Here is a 17449-nt window from a genome sequence, read left to right as displayed (position 1 = left end):
CTGCGGCCAAGACCAAGAAAAGTGCAAAGAGACGGAGGAGGAGTGAAGGAGCGACACTCCTCCATGGTTAACATTCAGGGAGCCTGTCGAAAACCTCCCTTTCCGTTTGCTGGGAGGGTGTGAGGAGGCAGGAGGCTGCTCCTGTCCCTCCCGCCAAACCACCTCCCTCCAAAAGCCATGATCTTGCCCTTTCAGCATCAGTTGAGAGGACAGCCATCTTGGCCCCAAAAAACAGTAGCTGGGAAAAGGACTGCCATTTTGATGATGGCAACTTTTCCCCTTTTTAAACTGCACTCCTCTAATTCCCATTTATCAAATTTGCTCCCCCAAACTGGCTCTCCCCTTGTGAGCTTTTTGTGTGTGTGTTGGGTGTGGTGGTGGGGGAGGTGGGTGGATGGGAAGTGTTCATTCAATCACAGAGTGGGGAGGCCCAGTTATCAGAATTAGGAGTGAACATTTCTTCAACTCCACCACTGGAAGGAAACATAGGGACCCCTGACCAGGGTTAACTAGTGCAAATTAGGGATTAGGGACTTACAAGGTCCCTGTACCCCATCCCTAGGCTGGGATCTTTGGGTGTGGGAAACTGAGTCAAAGATGGGGTGTAAGGTGCTATTTTGGAGGGAAAGTTGGTGGGGATACCCCAAAGCCCACCAGGGGAGTAGGATGGTTCCCCAAAAACCATCTGGAGTAATTGGTGAGGGAAGTGATACTGGGGGGAAAGAGGGCTAAGGTAAGGATGGGAGGTCGTGTGCAAATCTCGGGCTTACCTACCCATCCAACCCCCATCATTTTTCTGGCTATTTGGTCTAGTCTGGGAGAAACCATTGGGGAAAAAAAAACAAGGAGGAAGTAGGACCCCTCCCCCATCCTATATAGAGCTTCTCCTTCCTGGCCCCCAAATCTGGCTTAGCCCAGATGAGGCCATATGCAGAGGCAGGAAGAGGTGCAATCCACTCACCTCTTTCGCCGTGAAGAGTCTGGGGCTTACTAGATTTGAGGGTCAAAGCAGGGCTGAGATTGGTGCTGCCTGGGCTGGGAAAGAACTCAGCCAAGGAACAGATAGGTAGCCCTCCCTCCCACCCCGCTCTTTGACCAGGATGGGAGAGCCATCTCCACAGTCTTGGAGTAGGAGGAGGAATATGGAAGATCCAAAGGCGTAGAAGCCAAGGAAGGCATGGCGTCTTAACGTGAAGGGAACAGGGACACAGAAACCCACCCTTGGGAAGAATGGCATCTGAAGCCCACTCCCAGGTGGGTAAGTGTTGGGTATCACAATGGTCTGGTCCAGGCCCTGGGCCACAAAAGGATGGAATGTGCTAGGAAGCATCTGGGCAAGGGCTTAGAGAAAGCTTCAAGATGCAGGGTGGGGAACATTCGGGGAGAAAGATGGTTTCCCCCTAAGTTTAGGAATCAGGGGGCGGGTTAGACATTCAGAGCTGGTGGGGGCCGTGAGTAGAGATTCATGGAAGTATATTGCTCAGTTGCCCCAAGGGCTTGAGGAGGGATGAGCTGGCCCTGCCCCTCACAGAGGCCATTCCCTGGAGGAGAACTGAGAGGGGAACCACCGAAGACCCCTTCCCAGGTGGTGGGAAAACTACAATCTCACACAAAGCAGCCTGACCCCTGAGCTCCAGAGGCCCCCAGATCCCTGCACAGGAGTGTGGAGGGGCTCCCAAGGGGCAGGGAGGCCGGGGAGCTGGTAGTGGCGGGGGTTCAGGGAGGGTGGCATCTGGTGAAAGGGGGGATCCGGGTCCAGAGCTCACCCCACATCTCCCTTCTGGGTTCTTTCAACCCCTGCCCTCTCCCCTTCTCCCTTGGGGGCAACCGGTGGAGGAAGAGTTGGGGGTGGTGGGGTTGGGGGGGTAGGGGCTGCTGCTTGAGGATTGACTGCGTAGCCAAAGACCCCTGGTAGGAAGGGAAGGGCCCCCCCACCCTTCTCATCAGGTAGGACCATGTTAAGAGCGACCGGGAGAGCGGCCAGGTTGCTGAAGTTGTAAGGGTAGGCGGCAAGGAGCTGGGGACCATAGACGAGTGGGTAGGGCTCAGGGTAGAAGGTGACTTTGGCAGCCCCCATCGCCTCCATCCGGTCTCCCCCGCCAGCCCCGCCTGGCCCCTCACTCCCACCTTTTCCCCTGCCACTGCCTGATTCCCGGCCGCTCCCAATCAGAGCCAGTGGAAATTCCTGCACAGGTGGGTATGCATAGGTGGCCCCTCCTGCCCCCACGGAGGGCTCCTCCCCTCCTGAGATGACGGGGTCCTGGAGCGAGGCAGGCTCAGAAGCTTCCTCAGCAGGAGCACTCCCGCCTCCACCACCTGCCTCCCCGCTGGAGGAAGAGACCTGCATCTCTTGGGGGGCCTCCTCCTTAATCTCCCCGGCTCTGGCACCAGTGCTACCCTTTGAGTAGGCAATGACAGGCGTGGGGGTGCCCCCGGGTCTCTCGGCGGCGTGCCTCTGCCCATGGCGGCTCAGGGCAGCGGCCGTCTTGCACACCTTGGCGCAGTGAGGGCAGGTGAGGCGGGTGGAGGGCTTCCGTCCAGACCGGGAGCTGTGGGGGTCCCCGCTGTGGGACTCCTGGTGCTTGCGCAGCTTCCTCAGGCTGGCGAATGTCTGGGCACAGTCCTCACAGCGGTGTCTCCTCTCGCCACGGGTACGCCCCGTGGGGCCATCGGCTGCTGGGGTCTCCTCCCAGCTCCTCCGTTCCAGCTTCTGTCTCCAGCGAGGTGGCCGGCGGCTTCTGGGCATCCCGCTGCCCCCGCTGCTAGCCAGGGCCGCGGCTCCAGCCTTGCGCTTGGGCTTGTAGGAGTAGTAGGGCCTCCAGAGCTGGTCCTCCCCGCCAGCCTTGGACTCCCCCTGCCCCTCCTCCTCCTCCTCCTCTTCCTCTTCCTCGTCCTCCTCCTCCTCCTCGCTCTCCTCCATCTCCTCGCCGCTTAGCTCCCCGGGACGCAGGTCTGTTTCTGAGATGCGGCGCTTGACAATCGCCTCCTCACCGATTCGCACAGTGATCTGACACAGTGGCGGTGGAGCCTGGAGCTGAGAGGGGCCCCGGCCAGGCCCTGCAGGGGGACCCGCGCCCCCGCCAATCCCGCCAGCTGGCTTGGCGGTGTAGGTCAGAGTCCTCGTGGCCCGTGGGTTCCGGCCCTTGGCCTCCTCCGTGGCTGTGGCGGGCCCTGCGGCTGTGGCTGGGCTGCCTGCTGTGGCTGGGCTGGTTGGTGCAGCTGCAGGTTCGGGGGGGGGAGGTGGGTACTCACGTTTTTTGGGGGGCCGTGGGGGAGCAGTGTAAGTGATGACTGAGGCGGCTTGGGCCCCCCCTGTGCTGGCCGGCCCACTCCCTGCTCCACCGCTGCTGCTGCCCCCATGTACAATGACTGAGGGAGCCGGGTGGGCAAAAGTGATGACAGATGGTGGGGGGCCAGGCTCTGGGGCAGGTGGGGGTCCGGGTGGTGAGCTGGCTGGCATCGCCACAGGGGCCGCTGTGTTGAGGCTTGGAGAGAGGGGGGCCTCGGGGGCTCCCTGGCTGTAGGTCTTGTAGGGCCGCTTGGCCGCCCGCATGGGGAGCAGGCGGTACAGCTTGAGGGTATTGAGCTTGGGCTTATAGCCTCCATTGGGCGTCTTCTCACTGGCCAGGAGGCTTGGGCTAATGCCGTGGAAGGCTCGCTGGTGGGTCTTCAGGTTATAGTAAGTGACAAAGGTCTCCCAGCAGAAGATGCACTGGTACCTGGGCCAGGAAACAGGGTAGGGACAGAGCCAGTTGAGTCAGGGGCCCTGAGGCTAGGGCCTTAGCTTCCCATTTTCTCTCCTGTCTCCGCTCAGACCTTGAACTGCCCCAGCCATCTGCTCACCCTTCTCTCATGCTGCTTGTCTCACCCCACCAGCTTCAGAAGGGACACCAGTCCTAGTTCAGTGTCCCCCACTGGCTGTGTAATGCCAAGCCTCAGCTGTTCCATCGGTGAATTGGGAATAATCACGTACCTTGCCTAACTCCCAAAGCCGCCTTCTGAAGCTCACCTGACAGATGGGGAAGTATCTTATCAACAAGGGTACATTAGAACTGTAGATGGACATGCCTGTGCTTCCTATTGTCCTGCCCCATGAGGCAACTTTCTGTTTCCTCCTTGGCCTTTTCCACATCACCAAGCCAGGACGTGACACCTGGCGGTGCTAAGAAATAAACATCAGTGGGAGGAAACGGGGCTGGAGGGAGGCAGAAGGGTGAGTGACAGAAAGCAGATGAGCAGGGGCCAGTGGGTGAGCAGGCATCTGAGAATGGATTTCTGGGCCCCATGCTCTGCCCATTCCCTCCCTTGTCCATGTGGTCCCTAATTGGACTAGGTCCCATGTGACCTCTCCACCCCCATCCACCCCCAGTCCCCGGCCGTCCAGAGCACTCACCTGCGCTCCCCGGTGTGCCACACCTCGTGTTTGGTTCGGTACTCAGCCAGTGCGAACACCTTCTCACAGTAGCGGCAGGGGTACTTCCTCCGCCATGAGTGTACATTGCTGTGCCGCTTTAGGCTGGACAGGGTCACGTAGGAACGCTCACAGGCCGCGCACACATAGAGCACATGGCCACCCACCACCTTCACCACGTGCTCAGGACCACCTCGGAAGCCTACCGCTGGGGGCAGGGCCGAGGCGTCCACTCCTGCAGGGCCACTGGGGACAGAACCCCTGGCTCCCAGCCCTGCAGACCCCCGAGCGCTGGCCTCCCTCCGGCACTGGGCCTCATGGGTCTGTAGCCGCTTGGGATGGATGAAGCTTTTCCCACATCGGGGGCAGGGGAGGGGCCGCCGGGACAAGGCAGGCTGTGAGTCAGGGCCCTGGGCCTCAGCCCTGTCCCCCTCCCATTCCCCAGCTGGCCTAGGCCCAGGCCCAAAGCTGTCCTCCTCAGGCTGTGAGGTGGCCATGGGAACTGGAGCAGGAGGCACCCAGGCATCACCCCCCTCCCCCAGGCCCTGCAGGCGGGAGATGCCCAGACGCCGTCCCAGAGCACCGATCTCTGCCACAGCTGCCCCGTCCCCTCCACCACCAGGCAATGCCAGCCGGGCACTGTAGATGAAGTTGAGGACATCAGAGAAGGCAGCTGCTGGGACCCCTGGCAGCTCCAGGACCCGAGGTGGGGATGAAGCTGAAGGTGAGGCTGGAGAGGGAGAGGAGGAAGAAGAGGAGGAGGAGGAAGAGGAGGAGGAGGAAGAGGAGGAGGAGGAGGCCGCTGTGGTGGTGGTGGGGTTGGGGGCTGAGCCCCCAGTGATGGGTGGGAGAGGCAGTGGAGCTGAAGCCAGCAGTGCCTCTCTGAAGAAGGGACTAGAAGCAGCCAGGACGCTGCGGTGAGCGGGGAACTTGGTATCTCCGGCTATGAGGGTGACGTCACAGAAGAGGCCGCGAAGCCGCTGTTCATTGAGCTGGCGCAGAACGGCGGGCGCATGGGACGGGTCTGTCACCTCTGCTGGGGGTGGCATGGCGCCAGCCTAGATGGAGAAGAGGCCAGGGGAGGATCTCAGAGGCTGGGCGGAGGGCAGGGGGCTTTCAAGTCAGAGGCGAGCTGGGCAGGGGTTGGAGGCTGTTGGCCAGAGGCTGGTGGAAGGCTGACTGACTTCTGATCATGGAAGTTAGGGGTTAACCTTAGCCACCCCACATCCGGCCAGTGTCAGACATCTGGGGCTGAAAGAGGCCAGGGATTCCTCAGGTCTTGATGAAGGTCAGGGGTCAAGACTTCCAAGTCACAGACTAATGGGGGGAGCAATGGACACCTCTCCCCCACTGGGAGGGGGTGGGAGCCCCCACAGCTGATGGCCATTTCCAAGGCCTCCTCAGCCTGGAGGATATGGCTGCTTTGCTCGCCTGCAGCCTCAGGCCCAGTCTCCCTCCCAGCAGACCTCTCACCCGTCTCACCTGAGAGCACAGCCAACATGGAGTGGAGTGGAGGTGGCTCAGCAAGTCCCTTCTGCCGTGCTTCTTCCCTCTGTGGAGAAACAGAAACTGCGTCCTCGGGAAGGGAACTGGGCGGGAGGCTGACCCAGGAGGTGGGGAGTGGTGCCGCATGCAGGGTCAGAGAGGCCTGGGCAGCTCTAGAGACCCTGATCCTCCTGGGAACCAATCAGGCTACTTGCTCAGTGGCCTCTAATCGGACCTAGGATGTCACAGATTATTGCAAAGCCTGTTCTGCTGGCCCCCAGAAGTACAGTAATAAGATAATTTGCATATCCCCAATTTGCCTCAAAACAATCCAGCAACATCAGTTCAATCCAGTAGGTCCAGGGAAGCCTGCTGATCAGTCTCATGTCCCTTGAGCCTAATCTTTGGGACTCAAAAGGAAATCAAAGATTTGCATGTTGTCTTTCATTATAACAGTCTTATTTACATATCAAAATAGATTTGTTTGACCTTTTTCATTGGACCAAGCTGCTAGATATTCAAATTAGCAGAGGACTTCATCACATAAATCTTAGAGAGGGTTTCTAGGTGCCAGGGGACCACTGAAGACCACCATCTCGAGCACACGCGCCAGCTTGCTCCAATCTCTGGCAAGGCCAACCAGACTGGAAGTGAGGAAGCTTGGGTCCCCCTCCTTACTCTGAGAGGTGGTGGCTTTGGGCCTTTGGCTTAAAAAAAAGGGGGGGTGGGGCGGGGAACACAACCCCTACCTAACCTCTTGCTGGGAGGCTCATCCAAAAGGAATAGCAGGTAATCCAAATGTAAGCCATGGCAGTCACTGCCCGCAAGGCAACTCACAGACTCAGCTTTGGGGGCTCAATTTTCAGTTGAAGATCTCAGTTCCAGAGCCATAGAGTAACTTAGCCAAAGACACACAGCTGGTCATAACAGGTGGGGCCTGTTCACAGAGCCAGGCCTGCTGGCCTGAGGGCAGAGCTCTCAGCCCCTCTTGTCCACCCTCCACAAAGCCTGGGGGGCCTCCCCTTCCACACGCCCGGGGTCACACATGACCTCCGAGGTGTCCTGCGTCAGGAGTTCCTCATGCAATTCCCACACCACCCCCCCAAAATGCTCTCTTCCTATTTATTACTCATACTGTCTGGACTAAGAGGCCTTCTCTCTTCAGCCAAAAGGCGGCCCTCAGTCCTCTCCTGGAGGAGGAGGTAAACAGGGATGAGAATCAAAGTTTCTCACAGCCCTGAGTGCCAGGCACACACCTAAGTCGAGTGCTACCCCATCAGTTGATGGACTGCAGGTGGGTCAGGAATCCAGGGGAAGGATTCCTGGGCTAGTGTTCACATCTGTTTGCAAAATGGGGAAAGAGAACAAGGTCCCTTCCTCCCTTCTGTGACAACCACCAGCCAACAGGGACCCCCAAGAGTCAGTGCTTCACTGGCATTACCTCATTTGCTCCTCATCACCACCCTAAACTGTGGCAGTTAGCTTCACTTTAAGTGACAGGCAGGGATTTCCCTGGTGGGGCAGTGGATGGGAATCCGCCTGCCAACGCAGGGGACACAGGTTCGATCTCTGGTTTGGGAAGACCTCACATGCCAAGGAGCAATTAAGCCCAAACACCCTAGAGCCCATGCTCTACAAGAGAAGCCACCGCAATGAGAAGCCCGTGCACCGTAAGGAAAAGTAGCCCCCGCTTGCCGCAACTAGAGATATATGAGATCAGTTAGTCGCAGGGCTGGGATCTGTTTGGCTCCAAAGCCTTCATTCTTGATTATATCACATGAGGATGAAAGAGATGTTTACGGCTGTGATACTGTGATATAATAAGAAATTAAGTTGACCCTTGAACAACACGGGTTTGAACTGCGTAGGTCCACTTCTATGTGGATTTTTTTTTTCAATAGTAAATACTACAGTACTATAAGATCTGAGGTTGGTTGAATCTGAGCACGCACAAGAACCTTGGATACGGACGGCTGACTGGGCCTTCAGCCTTGCCCTGAGGGGTGCCTGGCAGGGCTCCCCCGTGCAATGTCTGCCCTGTCCTCCCGCAGGCCTCCTGCTGCAGGAGAGACTGCCGGGCGGGCCTTCCAGGTGGGTACTTTGTGTTCAGCAATAAAGGTTCTGTCCTGTGGGGGGAAAAAAAAAATACTATAGATTTTATATACTTAGATTTTCCACTGGGTAGAGTGTCCGTGCCCCTAACCCCTACATTGTTTAAGGGTCAGGTATAATATATTTGGTCCTGGTCTCCACTCTTTTTATTTAAAAAAATATATATTTGGCTTTGCTGGGTCTTAGTTGCGGCATTTGGAATCTTTTAGGTGCAGCTTGTGGGATCTAGTTCCCTGACCAGGGATCCAACCTGGGTCCCCTGCGTTGAGAGTGTGAAATCTTAGTCACTGGACCGCCAGGAAGTCCCCTCTGTTCCCATTCTTGACACAGAGCTCCTAAAACTCTTGTAATTTCCCAAGTGATAGGAGCATTGTTGTTTAGTTGCTCAGTCGTGTCTCTTTGTGACCCCGTGAACTGTAGCCCGCCAGGCTCCTCTGTTCATGGGATTTTCCAGGCAAGGATACTAGACTGCCATTTCCTTCTCCAGATGGGGGTGCTAGGGGCATCTTATTCTAACATTTGACCCCAGTTCCTAACATCAGTTCCTAACATCAAGCTCCTAAACTAAACCCCTTGGAATTTCCTGGGTGACAGGAGTGTCTCTTGTTCTAAAGAGGTGACTGTCCATGGAGTCCTGGATGGGGGCTTGTCACCGGAAAGGCCAAGCCATGATGAGAAGTTTGGAACTTTCAGCCCCAGCTCCCATTGCCTCTGGGGAGAGGAGAGGGCCTGGAGACTGATCATGCCTATGTGATGAGGCCTCCATAAAAACCCCTAAACTATGGGGTTCAGAGAGCTTCCAGTTCCTAAACACATCTCCATGGTGAGAGGGTGGCACAGCCCAGCTTTGTGGAGACAGAAGCTCCTGCACTCAGGACCCTTCCAGACCTCTTCATCTGGCTATTATCATATCCTTTATTATATGATAAACCAATAAACACAAGTATTTCCCTCAGTTCTATAAGCCATTCTAGCAAATTATCAAAGCTGAGGAGGCAGGTTGTGAGAAAGCCTGATTCTTGCTGGTCAGTCAGACGTACAGGAGGTTTGGGGAATTCCCTGGTGGTCCAGTGGTTAGAACTCTGAGCTTCCACTGCAGCGGACATGGGTTCAATCCCTGATCTGGAAACTAAGATCCCACACACAGCATGATGTGGCCAAAAAAAAGTTAATAAAAATTTTAAAAAGCTGTAAAAAAAAAAAAAAGTACAGGAGGTCTGGGCTTGCAAACTGCTATCTGAAGTGGGGGCAGTCTTGTGGGACTGAGCCCTTAACCTGTGGAATCTGATGCTATCTCCAGGCAGATAATATCAGAATTGAATTGAATTTTAGGACACACAGCTAGTGTCAGAAAATTGGCCAGTGTGGGGGAAGAAACTCCACACGTTTGGTGTCAGAAGTGTTGTGAATAGAGTGTATAGGATAACAGTTCTGTTTTTCTTGAAACAGAACCCACTAGGGCTCCCCACTAGCCCATCTAGGATCTTTGTGAAAATTAGAGGAAGGGGAAAAAATAGAGGAAAGGCCTCTTCAAGGTAGCAGCTCTGCACAGGTGAGCAAAGAAAAGGTTTGATTCCAGCCCCTACTCACCCTTTGGCCAGGCCTGGCCACTTGCATAACCATATGGGCTTGGTACCTACCCAGGCATGGCTGTGTGCTGACTGCCAAGATATATGGACAAGGCCTATCCAGGCTTTTTCAGAACCACAGAGGTCCAAGGCTGTCCTGGCCCTTGGAGATCACCTAGAACCATCAACGTCATGATACTTGGAGCTGCCGTTGAGATAAATATTGTGTCAAATCTGGCACTAAGCATTTTATCTGCATCATCTCATTTCAGCACTCAAAAGGACCACAGGGAGGCAGGGGCTAGTGTCAACCCCATTGTACATATGAGGAAACGGAGGCTTTAAATACTCTAGATGCCACACGTGCAGGCAGAGAGAATGTAGTGGTGGGGTGACTTGTCCCTGGACTCTCTACTAACCAAATGGGGTCTGGATCTGGCTCTCCTGAGTTCAACTGCCCCACCACTGGCCGCTGCCCTGCCGGGGTTATACGAGGTGGAGCAGACGACACTGGTTATGGGACCCTGGGCAAATTATTTCACCTCTCGGTATGTCGGTTTCCTTGTCTATAAGCTGGGGATAATGAAGTGCGCCCATTACGTAGAGCTGTAGAGAATAAACAAGCTGATGACCGGCTGTACCTAGAACAGTGCTGGGCATGCAGCAGATGCTCAGGAAGTGCTAGCTCTTATTATCATCTTGGAACTCAGTCCCGGAAAATGGTGGGGGGAAGTGGTGAAGAAAAGGGGCAGAAATCAGGCTTCATGGTAGGTCTGATGGCTCTGTGGTTTTAGTTTTTTTATTTGTTTTTACCGTTTCTCTACTCTTAACTGGTTGTGTGATCTTAGAGGTGTGACTGAGGTGGGGATGTGAGCACCACCACCAGATACCCTCCACCTCCAGCTGTTCTCTGTGCCTGGAACATTCTCTCCTCAGGCAGCCTCACGTCTTGCTATCCCACCTCCTTTCAGCTTTGACTCAAAAGTCACCCCCCCAAGGCCCTCCCTGGCTGCCCTGTACCTCCCCAAGCTTCCTATCCCCCTCCCCTACTTTATTTTCCTCCTTGGCATTTATTAAGACTACTGCTCTTTCATCTCTAGAAGGCAAGCTCCAGGGGACGGATGGATTTTTGTCTGCTTTGTCCGCTGCTCCATCCAGTACTTAGAACATTGCCTGATACATGGTAGGAGGATTCAAAACATTTTGGGTAAATGAATGAACCTGCTTTCTTAAAGCCTGCCTGGACTGTGTCCACCTTTAGGAAGGACACCATCCTCAGGCCAGGACTGAGTTGGCCAGGAGCTGGGGGTGGCAAGTGTAACTTGACCGCTTAGGGGCACTTGTGTTTTGCCTAATAACACCTCCAAGGCTTTATTTTTTATTTATCTATGTTTTTTACTCCCAGGGCTTTACATACATTGCCTCATTTAATGGTTTCCTCAGCCACTCCAAGTTGGCATTTACATTATCCCAGTTTTACACGTGAGGAAACTGAGGCTCATAGAGGGATTTACCTTGCTCAAGGTCACACAGCTTGTGAACAGCAGGGTCAGAATTCACATCCAGGCCCATGTGAACCCAGATGCTGGGTCCTCCCCTCTGCCACACCACCAGGTCCTGCCTTAAGGGTGCTGGGGCCAGCTAGCAGGCTGCCAGAACCATCATACACACACACACACACACACACACACACACACACGAGCTCATGTGCTAAAGGCTAATTGTGTCAAGTCTGACTCCTCCCTTGCCCTTGCTCCCCACGTCTAGCCGTCACCGAGTCTGGTCAGATCTGTGGCCTAGCTTGGGAATGGCTCTGGAAGCCTTCCCTCTACCCTACCTCTGGCCCCCAAACTAGCTCAAGGCCTTGTTAACAGTCTCATGGTTCAAGGCCAGGGCTCGCAGCTAGTCCCCTGCTTCCGGTCTTAGCATCTACCATCCAGGCTTCCTCTCACTGAGAATCAACAGCCCCGAAGCAGCTCAGGCATTGTCACTCCTGGGCTCTGAACCCCTCTCTAGCCTCCACTCCATAATAAAGCTCAAATTCACCAGCTGGGCATTCAAGCGTCCAGTCCCCATCTTCCCCTCTCCTCTTGCCTGGAGTGAATCTCCCCTCCAGCTTCTGGTGTGCTCTCCAGCCTCAGCATTCCCACACCTCCAGGCTTCTGCCTATGCTGGTTCTCCTGCCAGAAATAAAAACTTTGCCCAGCCTCTTCTCCAAATACCTCCAAAATGTTGAAATTGACCTCAAATGCCACCTCTGTCTTGGTCCTCCCTGACTCTCAGAACAAGGACAATCTCTCCTTCACCCACTTCATCAACATTTTGTGCCCGTGTGGCCAGTACCCAGCAGCAGATGCTAAGTTCTCCCTCCCAGGCAGGGACTCCCTGAATCACTGTTGAAACATACCAGTCTTCTGAAATGAATTATTGCAGGTGTTAAGTTCTGAAGAAATTGGGCAGAAGTGTGTGTATGTATGTGGTGGGGGATGCATGGAGAAGCCCACCACAAGCAGCAGGGGACAGCATATAAGAGCCCAGGATCTGGAGTCAGCTTGCCTGGGTTCAAATCCAGCTTTACCTCTTACTAGCTAAATGGCTTTGCGCATATGACTTCTCTGGACCTCGGCTGTCTCATCTGAGAAAGGGAAGTAATTAGAACTCCCACTTTCATCCAGCATTGGGAAGACCAAATGAGTGATCATATGTAAAAGCATTAAGAACAGTGCCTAGTACACAGTAAGTGTTCAATAGGTGTTTCCTGCTGTTATTATTAACCAAGCCCCAAGAAGGGGCTCAGTGCTGGCAGAGGGCTGACAGTGGCTGGCATGGGCATAGTCCCCAAAGTGTAGCTACTTTCCAGGTATGCTTCCCATGTGCTACGTACCTACAGCCCTGTTGGAAGACGGACAGGGAAGGTGATTAGCCCCATTTTACAGATGAGGAACTGAGGGTCACTTAGGGAAAGTGCTGGCGAGGAAGTGGTAGGGCCTGAACTCCTCAATTCTCATCTAGGCCTCCTTCCCCTCCACCAGGCCATGGTGCACCTGTTGTGCAGGCCTGACACAGCAGCCAGCACGCCCCCGGGCAGGGGGCCTAGCCATAGCGTCCACCCAGCCCCCACGCACATGCCCCCTCCTAGCCAGGCCAGGCACAGACCACAGGGTGTGCACACTTGGAACAGACAGACACACACACACACCCCTACAGAAGGGCCAGGGCCCCAAAGGTGAGGAAAACCTGTTCTGAGGAATCTGCCTAGCGAGCAAATTCCGTTTCCAGACCCTTCCACAGTCGCAGGAGTGGCCTAATGTGCGTCACAGAAGAGATGGAAAAGCAGAGATACCAGCAAGGGGGACAGAGAGAGGGTGAAGCAGGAGGAGGAGACTGAAAACTTCGTGTTTCTTTTTTCCATTTCAGTGACAAGAGTCACACCCGGCCTTTACGTAAACATGGCCAAGGAGCCACTCTGTCCAAGCTGAGTTTCCTTGCAGCCGCCAGGCCTCTCCTCCTGGTGACCCTGACACGCTGGGCGGGCCGGCAAGGGGCAAGCACGCAGACCCTGCACGGACTAGCCGGGCCACCCGACAACACCCAGGCCTCCCGCCTGCTGCCCTTGCTCTGCCCCATATTTATCTCCCCGCCTTCTTCATAACACATACCCGGAGCGGCCCCACACAGCCACTTCAACACGCAGGAGCAGGCACGCACACACAGCTCGCGGTTGATCTCCGGAGTCTGAGGCCCACATTGCCCTTGTCACGCCACCTCCCTCCCCACAACTGTTTTCTGACCAGCTTGCCTCCCGGCCCAACAGCACGAAAGGCTCCCACAAACAACGTCACAAAAGAATCCTGTAGGGAATGTTGCAAACACACAACCTTCCCCTCGCTCGGCTGCCCATGATCCCATAAACACAACCTGCACATTCCACCCAGAACCCCAGGCACCAGTACCAGCTGCCCCACGGGTACCTGAGACACACCCTGGGGGTTCTCACTTCCCACGGGGCCTGCAGGACCCGAGTTCTAGATACGCACCCCCCCTTCCATGCCACCCGATCGTCACACGGACCCACAAACCCATCCAGTAGGCCATCTTCGCCAAGACTGGACCACACCTCAGCAGGGCCGCAGAAACCGGACAGGACCCAACACCTTCTGACTCAAGGGTACACAACTGCCCCCTCCAACTGAGCACACACACCCAGCACTTGGGTGCCCTCCACAGCACTTACCCGTCACCAGCTCTGCAGAAAACAACAGTTCACAAATAGTTCATGTGTGCAGGACCAGACACATATGTGCAAGAAAACACACCCCGATATGAAACATACATAAAACCCCACACCTAACAAACTCCGCAGGTATTGTGCGCAGCTTCAAATGCGGACCTGTCACCCAGAGCCACAGGGCCACATCATGTCATTCTGCCTCACAACACTGGATACCCTTCCATCTGGCTTTGTGTCCCCATGGCCTGGGAGGGCCCTGCTGGACCCCTGGCTACCAGACCAGCAAACAGTGGTGATCAGGAGAGGTTTACCTTGCCCCACAACACAGCAGGAGACACACAAGCTCCGGGACTCACAGCCACAACCCTGCCCCGACGGCGCAGCGGCTCCAGGGCCCCTGTTCGCCCTGCGCACCCCGCACACCCCAACTCTGGGGCGCTCGGCGGCCCACCCCTCCCCCCTTCTGCCTGGCTCCTACGCCATCGCCCTCCCAGCAGCTTGCAGCGCCGGCCCGGGCTCACACCAGCCCCACCCCACCCCCAACCTGCCCCACGGGGGGAGGGGGACACCGGGCTGCAGAATTAACCCTTCAAGTGAGGAGTGAGCGCGGCCCTTTCCACGGCCCCAGGCGATCGCAACCCGCCGCCCCCCCCTCTCCCGCCCCGACCGCCGCCGAGTCGGACGCCGTACCCGGGCCCCCTTAGCCGCCCCCCAGCGCCCTGCGCGCCTGGAGGCGGGGCCAGACTCAGCCCCCGACCCCTGAGCCCCCAGGTCAACCCCAAAGGGGAGCGGTCGCGGCTCGGGGCGCGGCCCGGGCCCCCGCGGCACCGGGCAGCGGGGAGGGGGCCCGGCTGTTGGCTCCGGTCCGCCCTGGCCCTGCCCGGTTCGCCCTGGGGCCCACCTGACTGCGATGGCGCCGTGTCCGCCAGGCCCGGCTCATCACCGTGGCCGCCCCCAGCCGCTCCGGTTTCGCCCGCCTCCAGCTCCGGCTCCGGCTCCGGCCCCGGCCCCCCCCAGCGCCCGGCCCCGGCCCGTCCCCGCCGCCGCCGCCGCCGCTGACATCATCGGCTCCCCCCGCCCCGGTCCTACCCCCACCCCCACCCCCGGAAACAGTACCCCCCCAGCGCCGCCGCCGCTGCCGCTGAGAGGAGGCCGGCGCAGCGCAGCCGGCACAGACACCAGGCTCCTGGCTCGGGCTTGGGGCGCCAGCACGCCCGACGGCCTGCGCCCGGTCCGATCCTGGGAAGGGACCGGGGCCACGCAAGGCCGCCGGACTAGTGGGCACCAAACCGGGCTGCGGGCCTGATTATACTGTGGGAAGGGGCTTACCCTCCCCTCCCGCCCCCCTGCAGCGCTTCACTCAGTGGTGCACACAGCCTAGAACATGCACACCCTCTCCGCAGGCACACAACGTGGCAGGCTCACAATCAGGCCCAGTGGGACCCGCAGACCCAGCTCAACATACTCACAGGGGCAGCCCTGGAAAAACACCCACACCCACTCCCTCTCCAGAAATGCACAGGGACCCCCGCCAGACCTACAGAACAGGTACACCTAAATGACTACCAGTGCAGACAAACACACCCGCTTGCTATTTTGTTCCCAGAGACTGAAACACCACATCCATGTACTCTGTGTAAATGCAGGGGCCTTGGTGTGGACCTTCTGGGGACAGCACCAACAACCCCAGGTGGAAGCACACAGAGAAGAAACACATTCCTGAAACTCCAGAGGGACAGTCCCGAAGACTCCTCCCTGCTGTTCAAAAATTCCAAACTCAGGAGACAGGAGCTGGCCCTCAGAGGTGCTGTCCATAAAAGCTTTCTGAAACAGGGCAAGACAAATTAACTAAAAACCAAAGACGTCTCATCACAGACATGGTTGAAAAGAGGAAAAAAGGAACCAGATAGACTTTAGAGTCACAGAGAAATAAAGCAGAATTGGAAACAAGAAAATTGGCCCACTCCCACCTGAGGGAGGTTCTAGGGAAGAACCTCCACCCCCACCTCAGGAAGGTTCCAGGGAAGAACCCCTCCAACCAGGTCACAATGGCTGGAGCTCTGAAGGGCCCAGGGTCTCTGAGTCAGGAGGAGAGGAGGAAGTCCAAGGAAAGATGGTGAGTGTTGGGGGGCAGGGGAACAGAGCCCCCCTTCCCTGTAGCTCCTGGCTGCTTCCTTTCCCCTCTTTACCTGAGACTGCCCAGCTTTCCTAGACGCCCTCAAGTGAAATACATCACGGTGTTCCTAGATGTCCCTGGAACCCGTGACATCACACAGACAAACAGCACCTGAGGCTGCCTCCCCTTCCTCAAACCGACAGAGCATCCCTGGGTCCTCTTTTTCTCCAACCAGGAACAACTTACCCCGAGAAACACGATGCTCCAGGACTGCTCACTCCCTGCTTCCTGCTTTAGCGACTCAAGGCCCACACTGTACCACCTCATCTATCTTTTAGGCCCTGACTAGTTCCCAAGAGTTCCTCAGCAAGACAGCCTACCCCTCTACTGTCCCACAGGGTCCCAGAGCTCAGCCTGGCATGTGCCCTGCCCCATGTCCCCTGGGCTATGGCTGCCCTAATGCCCGAGCTCCTTTCTCCCTAACAGGCTGGCAGTCACCCCTACTTCAACCTGCCTGACTTCACGCAGCCATCACCGCCCTCCACTCCGCCCAGTCTCTCATCGCACCAGCGCTGCTGGCCCTCCGATGCCACCAAGGGCCTGCTCGTGGCCCTGCTGGGTGGGGGCCTACCTGCTGGCTTCGTGGGCCCCTTCTCCCGTATGGCTTACCAGGCTTCCCACTTTCCCTCGCTGGAGCTGCTCATCTGTCGATGCCTCTTCCACCTCCCCATTGCCCTGCTACTTAAACTTCGTGGTGACCCCCTCTTAGGACCTCCCGATGTCCGGGGCCGGGCCTGCCTTCACGCCCTGCTCAACGTCCTCAGCATCGGATGTGCCTACAGTGCAGTTCAGGTGGTGCCTGCCGGCAACGCTGCCACTGTCCGCAAAGGTTCTTCCACTGTCTGCTCTGCTCTCCTCGCCCTCTGCCTCGAGAGCCAGCGTCTCAGCGGCTATGACTGGTGTGGCTTGTTGGGCAGCACTCTGGGACTCATCATCATTGTGGGACCTGGACTAGGGACCCTGCAGGAGGGGACCACGGGCCTCTACACTGCCCTAGGCTATGTGCTTGCTTTCCTAGGTGGCCTGGCACTGTCACTGGGGCTCCTGGTATATCGCTCCCTGGACTTTCCCTCCTGCCTACCAACAGTGGCCTTCCTGTTTGGTTTGGTGGGGCTGGTGGGCTCTGTGCCAGGCCTCTTTATGCTGCAGACCCCCGTGCTGCCCAAGGATCCTCTGAGTTGGAGCTGTGTGGGGGCAGTGGGGATCCTTGCCCTCGTCTCCTTTGTGTGTGTGAGTTATGCGGTCACTAAGGCCCACCCCGCCCTGGTGTGTGCCGTCCTGCACTCTGAGGTGGTGGTGGCCTTGATGCTGCAGTACTATGTGCTCTATGAGACCGTGGCACCTTCTGACATCATGGGGGCAGGGGTCGTTCTGGGCAGCATTGCCATTATCACTGCCCAGAACCTCAGCTGTGAGAGGGAAGGGCAGGTGGAGGAGTGAGATCCAACTTGAGAGCCTGGGGGTGG

At 56.9% G+C, this 17449-nt stretch overlaps 2 protein-coding genes across 4 annotated transcripts; one reads left to right on the top strand and one right to left on the bottom strand.

Moving 5' to 3' along the window:
* Positions 1-234: 234 nt before the first annotated feature.
* Positions 235-14824, bottom strand: ZBTB4 (zinc finger and BTB domain containing 4). Of its 3 annotated transcripts, none has more exons than XM_055576664.1 (4): positions 14709-14824; positions 5894-5963; positions 4394-5469; positions 235-3719 (listed from the first exon to the last, which is right to left on the bottom strand). In XM_055576664.1, the coding sequence occupies exons 3-4, from the start codon at positions 5458-5460 to the stop codon at positions 1763-1765; spliced, it is 3024 nt and encodes a 1007-aa protein (XP_055432639.1). In that variant the 5' UTR covers positions 5461-5469; positions 5894-5963; positions 14709-14824; the 3' UTR covers positions 235-1762. The 3 variants fall into 3 exon arrangements, with proteins under 3 accessions (XP_055432639.1, XP_055432640.1, XP_055432642.1); XM_055576665.1 differs by lacking the exon at positions 14709-14824 and adding an exon at positions 14119-14258; XM_055576667.1 differs by lacking the exon at positions 14709-14824 and adding an exon at positions 7032-10534.
* A 497-nt stretch (positions 14825-15321) lies between these two features.
* On the top strand, positions 15322-17423 carry SLC35G6 (solute carrier family 35 member G6). The gene is made up of 3 exons (XM_055579642.1): positions 15322-15355; positions 15895-15923; positions 16410-17423. Exons 1-3 carry the CDS (start codon positions 15322-15324, stop codon positions 17421-17423), a joined length of 1077 nt encoding a protein of 358 aa, XP_055435617.1.
* Positions 17424-17449: the final 26 nt, after the last annotated feature.

Source organism: Bubalus kerabau, chromosome 4 (assembly GCF_029407905.1).
Source record: "Bubalus kerabau isolate K-KA32 ecotype Philippines breed swamp buffalo chromosome 4, PCC_UOA_SB_1v2, whole genome shotgun sequence".
In the NCBI taxonomy this organism is placed as follows: domain Eukaryota; kingdom Metazoa; phylum Chordata; class Mammalia; order Artiodactyla; family Bovidae; genus Bubalus; species Bubalus kerabau.
This window is presented reverse-complemented; position numbering and strand designations above follow the sequence as displayed.